This window comes from Haliaeetus leucocephalus, unplaced genomic scaffold (assembly GCF_000737465.1).
Source record: "Haliaeetus leucocephalus isolate CR32 unplaced genomic scaffold, Haliaeetus_leucocephalus-4.0 Scaffold223, whole genome shotgun sequence".
NCBI classification, from domain to species: domain Eukaryota; kingdom Metazoa; phylum Chordata; class Aves; order Accipitriformes; family Accipitridae; genus Haliaeetus; species Haliaeetus leucocephalus.
In genome coordinates this window covers 273,378-289,219 of record NW_010972659.1, presented here as the reverse complement: position 1 = coordinate 289,219, position 15,842 = coordinate 273,378, and the positions used below count along the sequence as shown (strand labels likewise).

Here is a 15,842-nt window from a genome sequence, read left to right as displayed (position 1 = left end):
TTCAACAGCGCTTTGTGAAGAAAACCTTGGGTACCTTTGTAAATGTGAGATTTGGGAGAGACTGAGAGCCAGAGCCCTCCTGGGGCAGAAAACACTGACTGCAGTTAGCTGGGGGTAGGCATTGCACTTCAACGTTCAAACCCCATTACTGCAGGAGCAGATTTCTTTCTGTTCTTCTCCACTGAGAATTATTTATCCAAACAGTGTGTAAAGCCAGCTCACACAGGTAGGGCAGAGTGCTGGTCTTCAGGAAAATCCAATGCTAGGGTTTTTCTCTGCTATGCAGGTAACTTGCATTTGGATTGTTCCTGCTCACCTTTAGTTCCCTGGATAGGTAATTGCTGTAGGACAAGTATATCTGTAAGGGAGTAAACCCAAAAACGCTGGGGGAGGAACACTTCAGGCTGATAAACCCTTATTCAGGCATCCTGGGTTAGTCCCCAGGACAGCAGCAGGCCCCTTTGCAAGGGACATTTCCTCCTTTTGCACATGAAGGGGACTCTTAGCCCTGGAGCTGGGTCATACTCATTTGCAAGGGCTCAGATAACACTGGTGTTAAGATTATTTTATGCCCAGGGGCTGCTGTGGGCTGCCAGGCCTGCAAGACACTTTGGGATGGGTTTTCTTGATTCTGTGAAGAGACAGCAAAAGTGGCGATTGCTTGTGGCTGGTCTGGCCTTGGAGGATGAGAGGAAACAACTGAACTAGCAGAAATGGGTGAGCAGACAACAGGTGCATGGTAAGTTTGTTCTGAACATCTGCCGTCTTTCTCCTGCTCACTTCTTGTACCAACAACATGCAGTCTTACAGACATTAGGTTGACAATCAGACAGATCATTTAGGAACTGTTCAAATACAGGCTGACCTCAGCAATGCTACAGTCCATTTGTAGAGGAACACGTACTGTCAGTATGTGGGCCACCTGCAACAAGAAAAATGGCTTTATTGTGTTTGGTAATAGCCAAAAGTGCATGCTTGCTGCAGCTGCAGAAGGACAGCATAGATCTGTCAGATCTCATAATTCATGGTGGACAGTAGCTAAAGAAAAGGAAAAAGACAGCTTAAAAGCCAATTCTGGAAGGAGCCAAGAGATCTTTACCGGTACAGATTACAAACCCATGTAAAAGTGAAAGGGGTAGAAATGTTTATCCTTTATAATCCCAATAGGTAAATAATCTCTTCAGGAATTCAAACCCCATGGTAAAGAGGGCCATAGAGATATCCCTGCCAGCAGGTCGCCCATGCCTGAGGATGCAGCTGCCTCCATCCTGTCCTTATGTTCACTAAGGCTTTGAAAGTGCCATAGCACAAAAATAAAAGCTGTGTTGTGACTGATGCAACAGTGAGTCCCCATTCGCCAAATCCCCAGCTACTGCACCACACTCTAGCAATGTGCATTTCTTTACCAGCCTCAGCACATAAGAACTTTCCAGCACCGCTGCTTCCATGCCTGCTTTCTTGCTATCCACTTCTGATGTACTCAGCAAGACCACTGCGCTCTCTTGGCTCAGATCCCTGCCCAAGGGCCCTCCTGCCACAGGCATTTGCATGAGCAGACTAGTTCAAACCCTAGTCCCAGGTGTGATCTGCTCACTCCTAGAAAGCCAACCAGGACAAGCTCAGAGACAGGAGGGAAGGCACAGGCAAGTGAGCCCCTGGAGGAGCTGGCTGCTGACCTCTGCTGAGGGCTCTACAGACCTGGGTGCAGCCTGGGGAGAAGTCCACCCATTTATGCACTTGAAAAAACACCCAAGCTGCAAGCAGAGGCTTATCGCAAAAGCTCAGCTTTATTTCTGAGTACTGCCCTCCCTTTGTACCATTTTTCTTAGCAAGCAGTGGTGGGTTTTTTTCCAGGAATTTCTGATTAGCAAATGTCACAGCAGCATTTTAAGAATATAAATCCTACTGGGAACCTTAGCCTGAATGTAAACCACATGCAGCCCTTATTTAGCAGGTGTCTGCTGCGTTCACGGGGTGACCCAAAACCCAGGGTAACAGCCACTGCAGAGCAGAGCCATACAGCATTGCTGGGTGGTGGCTCTGAGTGGCAGGGACGCAGCTTGGTGTCATCTGTAGACCTTGTCTGATCCTCATGTTATTCCACAGTAAGCAAGGGTTAATTACTCAAGTTATAAGATTGAGTGTATCAAATCATCACTTAACCCTCCTCAATCCCATTGTTGCATTAAAGACAATAACCAGGACTGGCCTTAGTGAAGAACCATGAAGGCATGGGATTGTCTGGCCTACCTTGCTACCCCACCCGTGCAGGAAGGAAGGGCTAAAAGTTTATGTCGTGGCTGCCTGTTTACTTACGTAGGCAGGGCTGGGAGCATGCTCCCAGTCCAGTGATGTGCCATGGACGTGGACGGGAAACCCCCATGGGGCATGGGGAGCACCCCTGTGGGAGGGTAGTGGTGGTGGTGGTGCACCGCAGATGGCCTGGACCTCTCTGCTTTCACAGCCAGGGGAGCAGCAAACTGCAGGTCCTTGTTGGAGAGAGACAAAGGGCGATTTGTGAAATCTGTGCCCCCACGGGAAGGGTCCCTGAGGGGCTGGGTTCCCACTTGGCCACCCCTTGGTAAAGGAAGTCCTTCAGCATGTGCCTGGAGATGGGTTTTGCAGGCTCCAGCATAGAAGGTCCAGCAAACACTGGGTGATACCATATTTCACCCGATATTCAGAGGCACTCTGAGCCCACTCCCCCCAGTTTATTCCACCGGTCTACGTCAGGTAAATACACAGTGACAGGATGGCCTGGGGAAGAAGGTAGGAACCACGGCGAGGACCCGCTCTTCCTCTGCCATCTTCCCTTAGACACAGAGTCCTCCACAGAAAGCTGCAGATGAGTCTGCTGGCTCTCCCAACACCACTGTCTGCCCCAGACATCTCCCCAAGGCAAGGGGGAAAGAGTATTCAAAACCAGAAACTGCAAAGTTTAAGGAAAATAGAAAAGGACTTCCATCCGAGGCAACGCTCGTCGCAGCTCTGACATGAGGAAGAGTCAGTGCTGCCTGCCATTTCCACAGCTAGTCCACCCTGGGACCATGGCTGACGAAGCCAGTGGGCCTCTCTGCACTGCGGGTGGCCTCCTGGGACATCAGTGCCCCGCAACGCGAGAGCTAGCAGCTGCTGTTGGAGGCTTTCTGTCTGGGGCAGACATTTGGTCCCGACAGGTGCAAAAACCCACCAGCTCCCTCCAGGCCATGGGATGGGCTACGGAGGAGGATTGCGTTTCCTACCCCTCTGTCAAACCCAGGGCTCTGGGCCTTTTAAGCCATCTGTTGCTTTTGCAAATAGCATGTAGCAAAGGTACGAGTGAGCTGGGCAAGGACTGCAGAAGTGTAGGAGTTACTTTCTCAGTACCTGACAACCTTAACATCTGAGAAAAAGAAAACAAATCTTTCTTACAGCACAGGGAAAAGACATAGCTAGCCTGAAAATGGCAGAGTAGGAAAAGTACAGCGTAAGTTTTTGCAACACTAGGACATCCTCTCCTCCCCAAAGATCAACTGCCCTTGCTTCTTAAGTAATAAATGCTACAGAGTAGAGGCTAGAAATACATTTTTCCAAAGCACTTAAGGACACTAAGGAGCTCTATCACCTTGTTAAAAATAGCTTAGGAATTGGGCATCTAAGGCTATGTTCAAAATTACCTACCTCTTATCAGGCACTGGACACGTTTTGGAAAAATCCCTATAGGGACCTACGCACCAAAATATCTTTAAGATCTGTCCTTTCAGAGCTCAGTAGCCATTCATTTTCAGTGAGACAGGAACTAGAGCAGTGGGGCTCCAAGTATGATCACAAAATCTCTTCAGCTCTAGCCCATTTGAAACTGTCAGGTCAAATTTTACCAATTGCAGGATTTGTAACACAAATATTGCCTTGCTGTTTGCAGCAAGTGGACCTGCAGCAGCAGATGCCCAGCATAGATGGCTTCTGTGCATAGGCTGTTAGTGGTTCAACTGTACAGACCAGATAATTTTCAGAGCTGGACTGAATCCAGTTTGCACTTCTGGAGGAGACATTCTTCCATGGGGTCCTGTCACAGTGCTCATCATGGCTAAAGAGGCAGGCTGTGCTCTGCTCAGTAACAGTCTTCTGGTGCAGTGTGTTTGAAGATGTGTACAGCTATGAAGCATCCCAGACTTCCTGCATGTTTTGTCCAGGCCCTGCACCCTCCCAAGGAGATCACCCATTGCCTCGTGTGAGCAAGGATGCCCTTCAGACTCCAGTGTTGTTACCTGCTGTGCATGCTGAAGCAGGGGAGAGCTGGCTCCAGCAGGCTGTGTGAACGCCATCGGTGGCAGAGCCTTCAGCATCATGTTCTGCATGATGAGCTGGTGCATCTGAGCATTCTGCATCAGCATCATCTCTACCATATCTGGGAAGAGGTCACCCCAAGGAAGAAAGCAAGAGCTTTATCAGCAACTGACAAGCAGCAGAGGAGTCTCAATAAGAAGTGCCCTCCAGCATACAGACTGGTCACTGCAACCAAGACAAAGCAGCTGAAAGGGACACGTGAAGAATATTAGCGTTATTTGCCTAGGCAGTGCAAAATTACTGTCTATGAATAAGACTATTCATACCAGCTTTTCTGTTTCTCCTCCCTTCTACAGGAAAGCTGCTGTTGAGCATCTTCTAGTTTCCCTACAAGCCCACCCCTCTGGCTATGCTGACTGGCAGGCTGGAGAAGGGCTGAGCACTAGAGCTTTCTCACTTACTCCGGCATGGACCTGTTCCTTACAGTGCTCTCCACTGCTTCAGCTCAAGATCATTGCTTTCCACGTGAGAGGTTTCCTCAACTTTACGTGATATTGCAGTGCCACCTTGAGAGTCCACTGCATGCGCATCAAATCTACTTACCATGATCTCTGGGTTCTAATCACAAAGGACCTGTGCAGCGGAACTACTCTGCTTGGGGAGGGAAGGAAGGAGGGAGAGGGGAAAAAAAAGAAGAAAAAACCAAAAATCAAGGCAACTCTCCTTTTTTTTTTTTTTTAAACTGGTCATACCAAAAGTAATTTACATGTATCAGCTTCAGAAAAGTCATGCATGAATTGGGACTGTTTTGTTTATGAAAATAAACTCTGATTTAAAAATTCAGACATATAGGTGAAGAAAAAGCTGAGAAATACTGCAATTTTGTGACTGAGGATTTCTCTGTGGGATGAAGAAATCTTTCGCTGAAGGTTGAGCCAAGGAAGTCATCCCAGGTTTTTGTTCATGTATTATTTCACAGTAGCATCCACCTATGTTTAGAAACAAACTCTTTTTATTGGCATTGCACTATATTTGGAACAGCACTTTCAGCTGTTCTGTCTTGTTTCCATACATGGGGCATAATAAAAACCTGTATTGTTCTGAGGAGATTGAACAGCAGTTTAAGAGGGAACAAGAGAATAAAACCCACATTTTAGAATTCTGTTTGTTAATTTTGGAATCATCCATGCGCATGAGTTTGACCTTGTCAATATTACTCAGTGCCTTGGGTTGAGCTGGTTTGCTTTCCCAAGCTTCCCTGGCAGCTTAACCTGGCTTTGCTGAGTTTGTAGTCCCTTTTTCTTTAGTTTCAGCAATAAGAGTTTGTCTGAAAGCCTCTCAGAAATGCTATCTAGCCCATTTATGGAGTGCAATTCCCACAGCTCCAGCAGCAGCCCAGTCGTGAAACAGCATGTCACTGACTAGCTTGGACGCCATCCCATGCCCCCGTCCACTTGCTGTGGCACCTCGTCTGCCCTCTCCAGGCCTGGTGATGGGAGGTGGCTGCTAGACGGAGGGTACGTCACCTTCTTTAATGCTTCCAGAGCGGGGGGCTGCAAAAGGCTGGGCCGGAGGGATCTGCGTGATCAGGGGGGGCGGCTGAGGTAACTGCTGGATGATGGTGGCAGGCTGAGGTGGCATCTGAAAAAGAAAGGAAAATGGAGAAGTCAGGGTTGGTTTTGGCCAGCTCTCTCATCTTTGTGAGGGCAGAGCAGCGGGTATCATCTGCCTGGACTTCAGTAAGACTTTGGACATTGTCTCCCACAAGACCGTTGTGGAGAAGCTGTTGAGGTTGTGGGCTGCACGAGCAGACAGTGATGTGCATTGGAAACTGGCTGCACAGCCAGGCCAGAGCGTGGGTAATCCCCTCACTCCTCTTGCTACTTTGTTCCTATGGTAAACCATTCACACTGTTAATTTTGTGCTTTATTTGTAAGATGATTTCCCTTAGATTTTGCTTAGGCCAGTAAGGGTCTCATATCACAGCAAGAGACATATCTTCCCTTTCGGTGGGATGAGTATTTCCACAGAGCCCCCAAGTCCCTCCACCTGCAGTTGTTGTCTCAGACTGGCACAGCGCTAGCGATGTTTCCGAGGAGAGAGGATCCTTACCGTCTGCTGGATAATCCTTGGTGGCTCTCCTTGGGGACCTGGAAAAGGTATCTGGTAGATGTGTGGGGGGGTAGGTCTGTGGTTATGACAGCGTCCTCCAGCTGGTGCAGGGGGCTGTGAAAGCTCTTCCAGAAGGTGCTGCTCCTGCAAAATCAAGTATCTTCTTAAACAAGAGCTGGTCACAGAAAGGCAGACAGTATTGTTACGCTCTCTGGAATAAATGGGATTAGCCCCTGGGAGTCCGCAGCAGGGCACAGCCTCGCTCACCAAAACACTGCTGCAGAAACTTCCAGCACTGTGCATCTGACAGGCAGACCACAAGTGACTGCTACATGTAGGGAAGCACTCAAACAGTGCCTGCGTAAGTATAAAGAAAGTTTTTCTTCCCACATATCTTGAAGCCATACAGTTTTCAGCGCAAGCAAAAAGGAATGGAAAAAAGCTGAAGAGAAAACTGCCAAAACTCTAGGAAAACATTTCATTAATGTTTGATACCCTCCACAAACTAGGAATAAGTAACAGTTACTATTGTCCCTATTTTGGCGGCATTAAAAATCCTTTCTTTGCACTTTGGCACTACACCAGAGAGCTTATGATACAACAGTTCAGGACAAACAGAATCAACCTACCAACTAACTGAAGTGGGTGCAAGCTTTGTTAGCTGTAGCAAGGGAAGACATACTGCCCTCCGGCACCTCTCCCTGATTAGCTGGCCCAGCCTCTATACTCCAAACCAGCAGAGAACTGAATACTGCCCAGCCCAAGAACCAAAGGACAGGAAAGAACTGAATCCACATCAGCGGTGGACATGCAGATAACCTGGCCCTTTCTGTTGTTCCTGTCCACAGAGAGGGCTCTTACCTTAAGCTCCTGCAGGAGATCTTTCCTTCGCCTTAGGGCACTTTGGAGCATATATTCATGTCTGTTCCCTGAAGGAGGAAAAGTCCATTATCTTCTCAAAGGATCACAAAGAGCTATTATACCACCTACATTACGAGATTAATTCTGGAAAACGTGTTATAAGATAGCTTCACTTCTTCCACAAAAGGCTTTAGGCTACTTTTCCTGTCAAATCCACGAATGGCTTATGACTTTATGCCACATACAGACATAGCTGCTCAGCAGCTCTACAAAGGCAATGCACCTTCTTTGAAAATAAACTTTTCAGATTGCTCTCTAAAGTCCCCTTTTAACCTCCTGGCTTAGAAACTCATTTTAGCCTGAAATCTAGATATACTCTGTACATGCAAAGGATGATTGTGCAAAGTGTAAAAAAAGTTTGTTCTGACATATCAAAACAAACTCAGTTTTGAATGTCAACCTTTCTGTTTCCTTTTTGTTCTGAATCAACTTCCTTTTCAATTCTTCCCACATACAGCTGATTTTGAACGCACTTGCAATGAAAATAAAAAAGAACGTTTTCAGATACATTGGAGGCATGCCCAGCATCTGCTCTGAAAAACATCACTTTTTAATTTTTGGCCACAGCATTGAAAATTTCCAACTATTTGTGCATCAGCTCAATGGATATGAGCCCAGAGTACAATCTAGAAATATTACTGATCATCTACCAGTAGCCTTTAATCCATAGGTAATATAAACACTACATGTGCCATGCAAAGAAATGAATGCACTGCCCGTAGCATGCATAGCTTCCATGGGAGTATTGTTGAAGGGAACACACTACTTGTATGTGAAACGTCACAGCAGTCTTTGAAAGGGTTTGATAAAGACACAAGTTATTTTCAGCTCCCTTATTTATCAACTTTTAGCTGGTTCGCTAGCTTTTATAGAGAATTGTCTAAACTTTGGAAGTTTCATAAGCATGCTGGGATTCCTGACCTCTCTGCCCAAATCAAAGTCAGGATGTAATTGCACATGCATGGTTTCCTGGTGAAATGGTTTCCCAGCTCTTATCAACACAGTGCTCAAGTCAACTCTTTCAGTATAACGATTTGTTTCATAAGCTGAGTCACTTTTGTTTACACTGGAAACCATGTTCTGGTCTGCACAAGGCTGCATCGGTCAGCTTCAAAGGTGCAAAGCAGCATTAGTAGTGGAGTGTTCCTCCTGCCTGGGTCCCTCAGAGACACACAGCCATCCTAATGACTTCTTTTCAGGATCACCAAAGCCAAGCACCCAGCTGGACTGCAACAGGGGCTTACTCCTAGGTACAGGAGCTAGGATGAATAGGATCACCAGTAGTTTACTCCAGCTGAACCAGCATCCACAGCTGAGAGGCTGCAGAGGACACCTGGACAGGAGGTCATTCTTGTGTCAGTGCTCGGCTGGCTGATTATTTCCCTTTGTCAAAAAAAACAGTTGAAGAAATTCAAAAGATAAAATGTAGATAGCTGCACAGGATAGCAAGCCCATTCTCTTTGCATCAAGGCTGCTAAGATTCACCGGCTTGGTTAGGACTGAGACTAGTATACAGACTGACATTACTGCACAAGCTTCACTGGAACTTTCATTTTTGCTACTTCCAATCCCCAGGGCTGCATACAGATTTAGATACGCAGGCTGAACTGGGGCAGCACTGACTCAAGTTCAGCGTCTCCCTCCTGCCCTCCAGACAATGTTTCTGTCACAGAAACCAAGATAAAGCAAGTTCTGACCACCCAAATGACCGACCACTGAGCACGCAGAGGCCTCTTCCAGATTTTAGGGAGGAGATGTGATCATCTGGTGTGACCTGCTGAGGAACTCATGCCTGAGAACATCACTAAGCCCTTTCTGTATCATGTCCATAATTAGAACAAATGCTACTCTTTTACTTGCAGTTGGGAGAGGTGACTCCATCTTCCCCAGGTTCTCCTGTTCATTTTCTAGTCTCTGTTGGTAGAACCACAACAAGAACTGGTTATGAGACAGGCAGCAAAGTTCACAACAATTTCCAATCCTACCTTACAGGCATACGTTTGGGATGGAGGAAATAAAGCAGAAGTGGAGACAAGCAGTGCTTCTTAACAGCTAAACCACAGCTAGTGAGGGCTACAAGAAGTATTCATAGAAGTATGAAATGTCTCAGTACAAATCTAGTTACGGTAACAGAACAGTCATGCTTCCAAGTGGCCAGGCTATCCCAAACCTGGAAATTGATAGCATGGTGAATCAGGAGACTCATACATAATTCATCATAATTGATCATATAAAGAACTTGGTGCCAGACAGTTTTGGGTATTTGGTACACCAAGAGGCCTAAATGGCCCTGGCCAGCCTCACCGGGGACTTCCACATCTGCTGCTCATGTGCCCAGGAGCCCCTTTAATCTCAGTTCTAGGTCTTCAGTTCTTACCTGAGCTATACTGGATGAGTAATTGGTCTGCAGTTCAACCACAGCCATGCCTGTGACTGGCCATGGATCCTATCAACTCTGATCCCAACATGCAGACACTTCCCAGGTTGGCCTTGGACCTGCCTCATCGCCATGAGCTTGCCTGATAGATCTGCACTTTTGGCTGAACCTGGCCACCATGTCTGGCTCTGCCCTGCTTGCCTCGCTTGGGGGCTGGCCGGGCAGGCCCCTGCCCTGCTGGCTGTGTTATTGTGCTCAACTCCTTGCTCCTTAGGGAGCAGATGTCCCTTGTTGCTCCCTACTGCTCAGAAATTAGAGACCTTCCACTCATGCACAGGCTCTTTTCTTGGTTCTGCATAGCTCCACACTGTTGAAAGCTTTGCCTTCAAATGGCTGCTGCATCTAAGACAAAAGACTCCACTGTGGAGACAGGTTAGATGCCACTTCCAGCATTCATGTCTCCAGGAAAATTGTTTTTCCTTCCAGACTTCTCTTTAAGTGGCTTCTGGAGGACACTGAAGCAGGTCTATGCTAGCAGATTCAGATGTGCTGAGGGGGGAGGAACAAGGCTGAGTGGAGAACCTTGGGTGCATTAGTGTGCAGAGTCACAACAAGGAGCTACTGGGATTCTGTACAGCACCTCATGTGCTTCCAGCATGGGTCTGCCCATGTTTCATCAGGCAACATATCTTATGTGAAAGCAGACAAAAAAGACGACATGAAATTGCCTTAAAACAATCTGAGGTCCTCTTTACCCAAGATTTACTCCTAAACTTTGCCTGTCACGACTCAAACTAGTTTTGAGCTAACTGGTGACATCTCCCATAAGATCAAAGTCACTTTAACTCTATTTTTAATTTACTGTAGGTCCATGTAAACTTGTACAATGTTATTTAAGAAAGTGACAGTGACTGTAGCACCACTACACATTGGTCTGCCTCAGCTTGCATGAAGAAAGAGGTTCTCAATTGGCTGCAGATCCTCTTTGTATCTCAGTTGAAATATATTTATTTAAAATACAATGTTAATGCTTGAACATGCAAAAAGCAGAGCAAAGGTGACCACTGTAGAGTTATTCTCTTACCTTTTCTAGGACCTTGAGTTTCAGTTGTGCCAGGTGATCTACCACTGAAGGATCTGTCATTGTAGTAGTCTCCTGGAAGAGTAGGCAGGAAAAACCATGTTAAAAAGCTAAGGAAAGGCAGATACATTTTCAGTGGTCATTTTTTCCCCTCCACGATCTTCACAGAAGAATAATTCCATTAGGAAAAAACCCACAAACAAGATTGTGAGCAATTGAGGGAAGAAGATAAAAGCTTCAGTTTCACTCCCAGGTAAAAATGAGTATAGATATTCATCACGATGTCACAGATACAGCTTTTTCTGCCATTTCTCTCAATGCATTTTCATGCTGCAGGTTGCAATGGTCACAGAAGGGTAACTCAGGGTGAATATTTGTCTGTTCTTACTGGTTGCTAGCCTTTCCCTGGCAGTGTCACCAAGCCCAGCCCTCTGTGTTGTTAGTGTCTTCTAAGTAGGTCAGAGTTTTGTGCCTGTAACCTGGTTGCTAAGTTTGTAGTGTCAATCCATAATATAAACAATTTTATCTCCGGGGTGGAAGCTTATGTACCTTTTGTAAAGCAAATGCCCAGCACAGTAGTGGGCAAGAAGAAAAGAAATAAAAGCCAATGGTTCTTTAACACAAGCTCAGTGCTAGGGGTCAGATTATGATCTTGCTGATTGATACCTGATAGCAATGTTTATCCAACTGTAAGGGGCCCATATATGTTTGACATATAGCCCTTCACATGAGTTTTCACCACCAGATAGTAACTAAAAACTCAGAAAATTAAGGAACATAGCTGGAACTCATCCCCAGCTGAGTAAAAGAGTAAAGAGGCTATGGTATAACATCCTTTTGCTTACCACCTCCCAAGCGACCTGCAGGGCATCTCCCTCTCCCAGCAAAGCCCTACCAGCATAAAAACCAGGGCAACATTTATCAGTGACATCCATAAAATCAACACCAAGGCATGAGAAAGAAGCCAAGTAACAGATACTCATTCTCAGTATCATATTCTAAGCCTGGTTCTGCTCCTAGGAGACCGAAGTTACAACCCCTTCCCTACTTGAAGGCCATAGCAAAACCACAGCTGAGCCACTGCTGGCAGCTGGAGCAGCTGATAGATGCTTGTAGGGAGCTGTGTGGGAGCAGCACAGATCACCTCCTCTAGCTGTGACCCACACAGCATGTGTGTGCGATCTGTCCTTAAAAATAATACACAGGCTAGTAGTCACTGGAGAGGTTATAGAAACTGAGATGTGGGGATTCCAAAAATAGCTGTGCCGTGTCAGAGCTGGGACTCAGCTTTCTTTGGCAGGGCTCATCTGTGAATGCTACGAGTGACACGGCAGAACAGAAAACCCTCTCACCTGCCAGCAGTTTTCCTGAGAAAGAGCTCTGTGTACATTTTTGTACTTTAAAACCCCAATAGATTTTTCTCCCATTATCTCTGGCATCTTTGATCTCTTCACCCTTTGGGCAGCTGCAACAACCTTTGACGAGGAGTTTCCTAGTTGTCCTAGACTTAAGCGTAAGCCTAGTCATGCAAGTAAACTGCCTAAGTATAGTTGACTTAAGTGTTAGGGAAAAAAAGGATAACATTTAGGCTGTTTTAAATCTAGATTCCTGAAAAGTTTATTGGAAATCTTCTCATTTGTTATGTGAAATTTATACAACTGTTCCCCATGCACTTTTTCCACACCATTTTCAACATAGAATCATTTAGGTATCATATTCCCATTCAGGTGTTTCTTTTCTAAGCAAGAGAATCTATTTAATTTGTCCTCAAAGAGCAGATTTTCCTTGCTCATTGATCTCGTAACTCGGCTGGGAAGGTATAATGCAAGAGCCCACACGGACTGCTCTCAAACCCACCTCTTAGCCTCTGCTATCGGCCACTCTCAGAAGGTGCTGCATCAGCTAGACCTTTGATCACACCGTGGCCGTATGTCTGTTTGTACAGTCTCATGTTTATCCTAATTGCTTCTCTCTGTACCTTTCTAGTTCATAAACCCTTTTGTGATGGGGTGACAGGGGTTGTGGGCAGCATTTGGGAAGTGACGTAGCAAAGCAAGCTGTGTTGGTTTCTCCAGACAATCACAACGGCAACAAACCTGCTACTAGTCATTGCTGATGCTGTAGTAGTGTTTTTGACTGCTGATGAATACTGAGCTGACGTTTTACCATCAACTGGTTTAATACAGTCCCCCCTAGAAGTTAAATTTCTAGAGCCTTCATTGTGAGAGGAATAGAGGGTTACAAGAAAGGTTGACAACAAGAACCAAGTATAAGTATTCCATTAAAAATAGAGCACCTGTGTTAAGCAACCGAGTTGACTACAGAGGAAAGGGAGAAACTTCTGCTTAATGTGACAGGTATCCCAGAGAAAATCCAATACTAGGTAAAAAAATGCTTTCCAGCAAATCTGCTGAGGGATCTTTCTTTTCCCACACTTACGGCTGCCCTGGTCACAGTGGGATCCCTGCTCTAGAGACATCTTACAACCCGCTAATTAATGACTTGCCAGAAACATGCCAGCTGGACACAAGAGAATCTTGCCAAAAGGGATCTATAGCTACATGGAATCACAAACTAGGGATCACATATGAACATGATGATGCAAAAGAGCAAAATCAGACAAATTTAATTCTGCAAAGTATTAACAGGAGTGTTAGTGCACCTCACAGGAGATAATTATTCTGCTCTATTTAGCAGCACTGAAGTCAGAGTTTTAACACTCTGCCTAATTTTAGACATGATGGCTTAAGAGGGAAAGAAAGTCCAGAAAAAAAAAGATAAAAATGGTGCATTTTGTAAGTTCTAAGGAAGACTTGGAAGGACTGGCTTTGTTTAATTAGTAAGTAGATGGTGAGAAGAAGACAGGCTAGCAATCTTTAAATAAATGAAAGGGTACAATCAAGAACAGGGTGGGTTTTTTTCTGTCTGGAAAGGCTGGGCAAGAAGCGTTTGGCTTAGTGACGGAGAGGGAAACCTGATAAAACCAAGAAAAATTCTTAATTATACAGTAAGATAAATGATGGAGCAGCTATCTAAGAAAAAACTTTCACAGAATTTGTTTAAAAACAATATAGAAAAACAAATGTGATGAACATTGTAGGACTATTAGACCACTCCTCAGATACAAAAATGGATTAGATAACTGGTGAGGTCCATACCAGTACTACCGTTCTATAATATCTTTTATTGATTTAGATACTTTATGCCCTTAATTTTAATTACTATGATTTCTAAAACACAATATAAAAAGAACCAAACAAACTGGCATACCGGGAAATATCCAGAGACTATAAATTTTCATGTTCTGGTTCCCCAGGGAGGAGGCTCTATCATTTCAGTCTTAGAAGAGTGTTTTAATTTATCAAAAGAGAGTTAAAAGAATAAAAAAAGAAACACACACACACACACAAATCACCAACAGAGAAGTACATATAATTTCCTTCCAATCAGTTGTCTGCTTCTGCCAATTGTAATGTTGCAAATTAACAGTCGAGAGCTCGTTAGGCTGCTTGGTGGTTACAAGTATTGTAAAAATGTCCTATCTGCATTTAAAGCTAAGCATATGAATAAAACATATTTTACAGTTAAGAGTTATTTCATGCCACTATCATATAACAATGTGTAATGTTGGTTTTTACTGTTATTTCTGAAAACAGTGACCCCAGTTTGAACCAAATTATATTTATGATTAAGTCTTCTTATGTATAATCAAGTACACTATACTAATCATATACTATACTTATGATTATTGTCTTCTTATACGACAATGGCAAACCACTAGTCTCTGCAAACACCGCTCATTTATTTGTGGATACGTTGCAGCAGCACCCAGAGTTCTCTGTAAGGTTTTGTTACCAGCCTGATCTTAGTGTGGCATTTTCAGTGCGACTGCTAATTTAGTCGAGGTATAAATGACCTCTACTGCTTTTATGGTTATGTCAGGTGGGATTGGCCCCAGCAGAAACAGAGGTGGTGGCCCTGCCACTCTGCCTGGCTGGCTTCAGCTCCCGCACTGCAAAGCTGCTCTAACAGTGCAGAACCCCAGTCCAGCTGCTGGCAGGACAATTTGGGTAGTACTCAAATGGTGTTGCTGGTGCTGGCTGATTGTCAGCTAGCCGACACATCGCTGGAGAAAGGTCCCTTTTCAAATATTTCCACCTGAGTCAATTTAATTAGATTAGCACTAGAAATCCTGACATTTTGACAAAGAGACAGGGATATAAGAAAATATAATGCATGAGTTGGTTATTTTAAAAAAAAAATTACCAATAAACCAAAATCCATTAAACCCAAACAAACATGACTTACTTATTTTACATTTTTAGCTGGAGCAAGAAGTCAAAGCAGTAATTTACTTTAAACCAATTTTTTTTAAGTAAGTGACATATCTGATTTAACAAAATTGCCATTATAAATGTCATGATATATTATCTTTTTTCTTTTAAGAAACTTCTTTTTGCTGAGCTTACCAGTTTCCTTTTGATTCTCAGATTACACAAGCTTTTGTGCTAAGAAATTTCATAATTCAGACTTTATCTCTTAGCATAGACTGGGGACAAACTCAGAATCCTGGCTACAGGGTCAGAGGACATGGCAGTACTACCAGGAGAAACAAATAAACAAAAAAACCCCGCAAAACAGCCACAGGCTGACAAAACAGGAGGTGACCCAAATTAGCATCAGGAGTCTGTCTTCACTGTCAGATCTAATGTCCCTGCATGGTTTGCTCACTGAAATTTCTACTCTTCCTTAGAAGGGCCAAACTGGTTGTAAAGAAAAGGAAAGCCAACGCATACTGTCCACTGGCAACCTCTGCAGTAGTTTAAAACTTAATCTCTACCTTGGCTCTGGACACAGACAGGCTTTCTGATGTGTAGAGAAAGACTCACCAATCCTGCCTTGCTCCTAGTGTCCTCAGCTTTCTCTTTGGAGCACTGGGCACACACTGCTCCAGTCTTTTTATTGTCTATGCTGAAACGTTTACATAGAGATAATGTGGGAGACCAGGAGATTGGTAGAAAATGGTGTATTCCAAGAACACGAACATGTCCATGTTTCTTCCCACATACTTTTCGGATTGTGGTT

General features: G+C 44.7%; 1 protein-coding gene across 2 annotated transcripts; it reads right to left on the bottom strand.

Moving 5' to 3' along the window:
- Positions 1-228: 228 nt before the first annotated feature.
- On the bottom strand, positions 229-10,820 carry LOC104831415 (chromosome unknown open reading frame, human C21orf58). Of its 2 annotated transcripts, XM_010566976.1 has the most exons (8): positions 10,761-10,820; positions 9,156-9,213; positions 7,240-7,307; positions 6,379-6,522; positions 5,793-5,907; positions 4,248-4,387; positions 2,317-2,489; positions 229-922 (listed from the first exon to the last, which is right to left on the bottom strand). In XM_010566976.1, the coding sequence occupies exons 1-8, from the start codon at positions 10,818-10,820 to the stop codon at positions 907-909; spliced, it is 774 nt and encodes a 257-aa protein (XP_010565278.1). In that variant the 3' UTR covers positions 229-906. The 2 variants fall into 2 exon arrangements, 1 of the variants encoding a protein (XP_010565278.1); XR_774297.1 differs by lacking the exons at positions 229-922; positions 4,248-4,387; positions 5,793-5,907; ... (2 more) ...; positions 9,156-9,213; positions 10,761-10,820 and adding an exon at positions 3,661-3,893 and having other exon boundaries at positions 2,406-2,489.
- Positions 10,821-15,842: the final 5,022 nt, after the last annotated feature.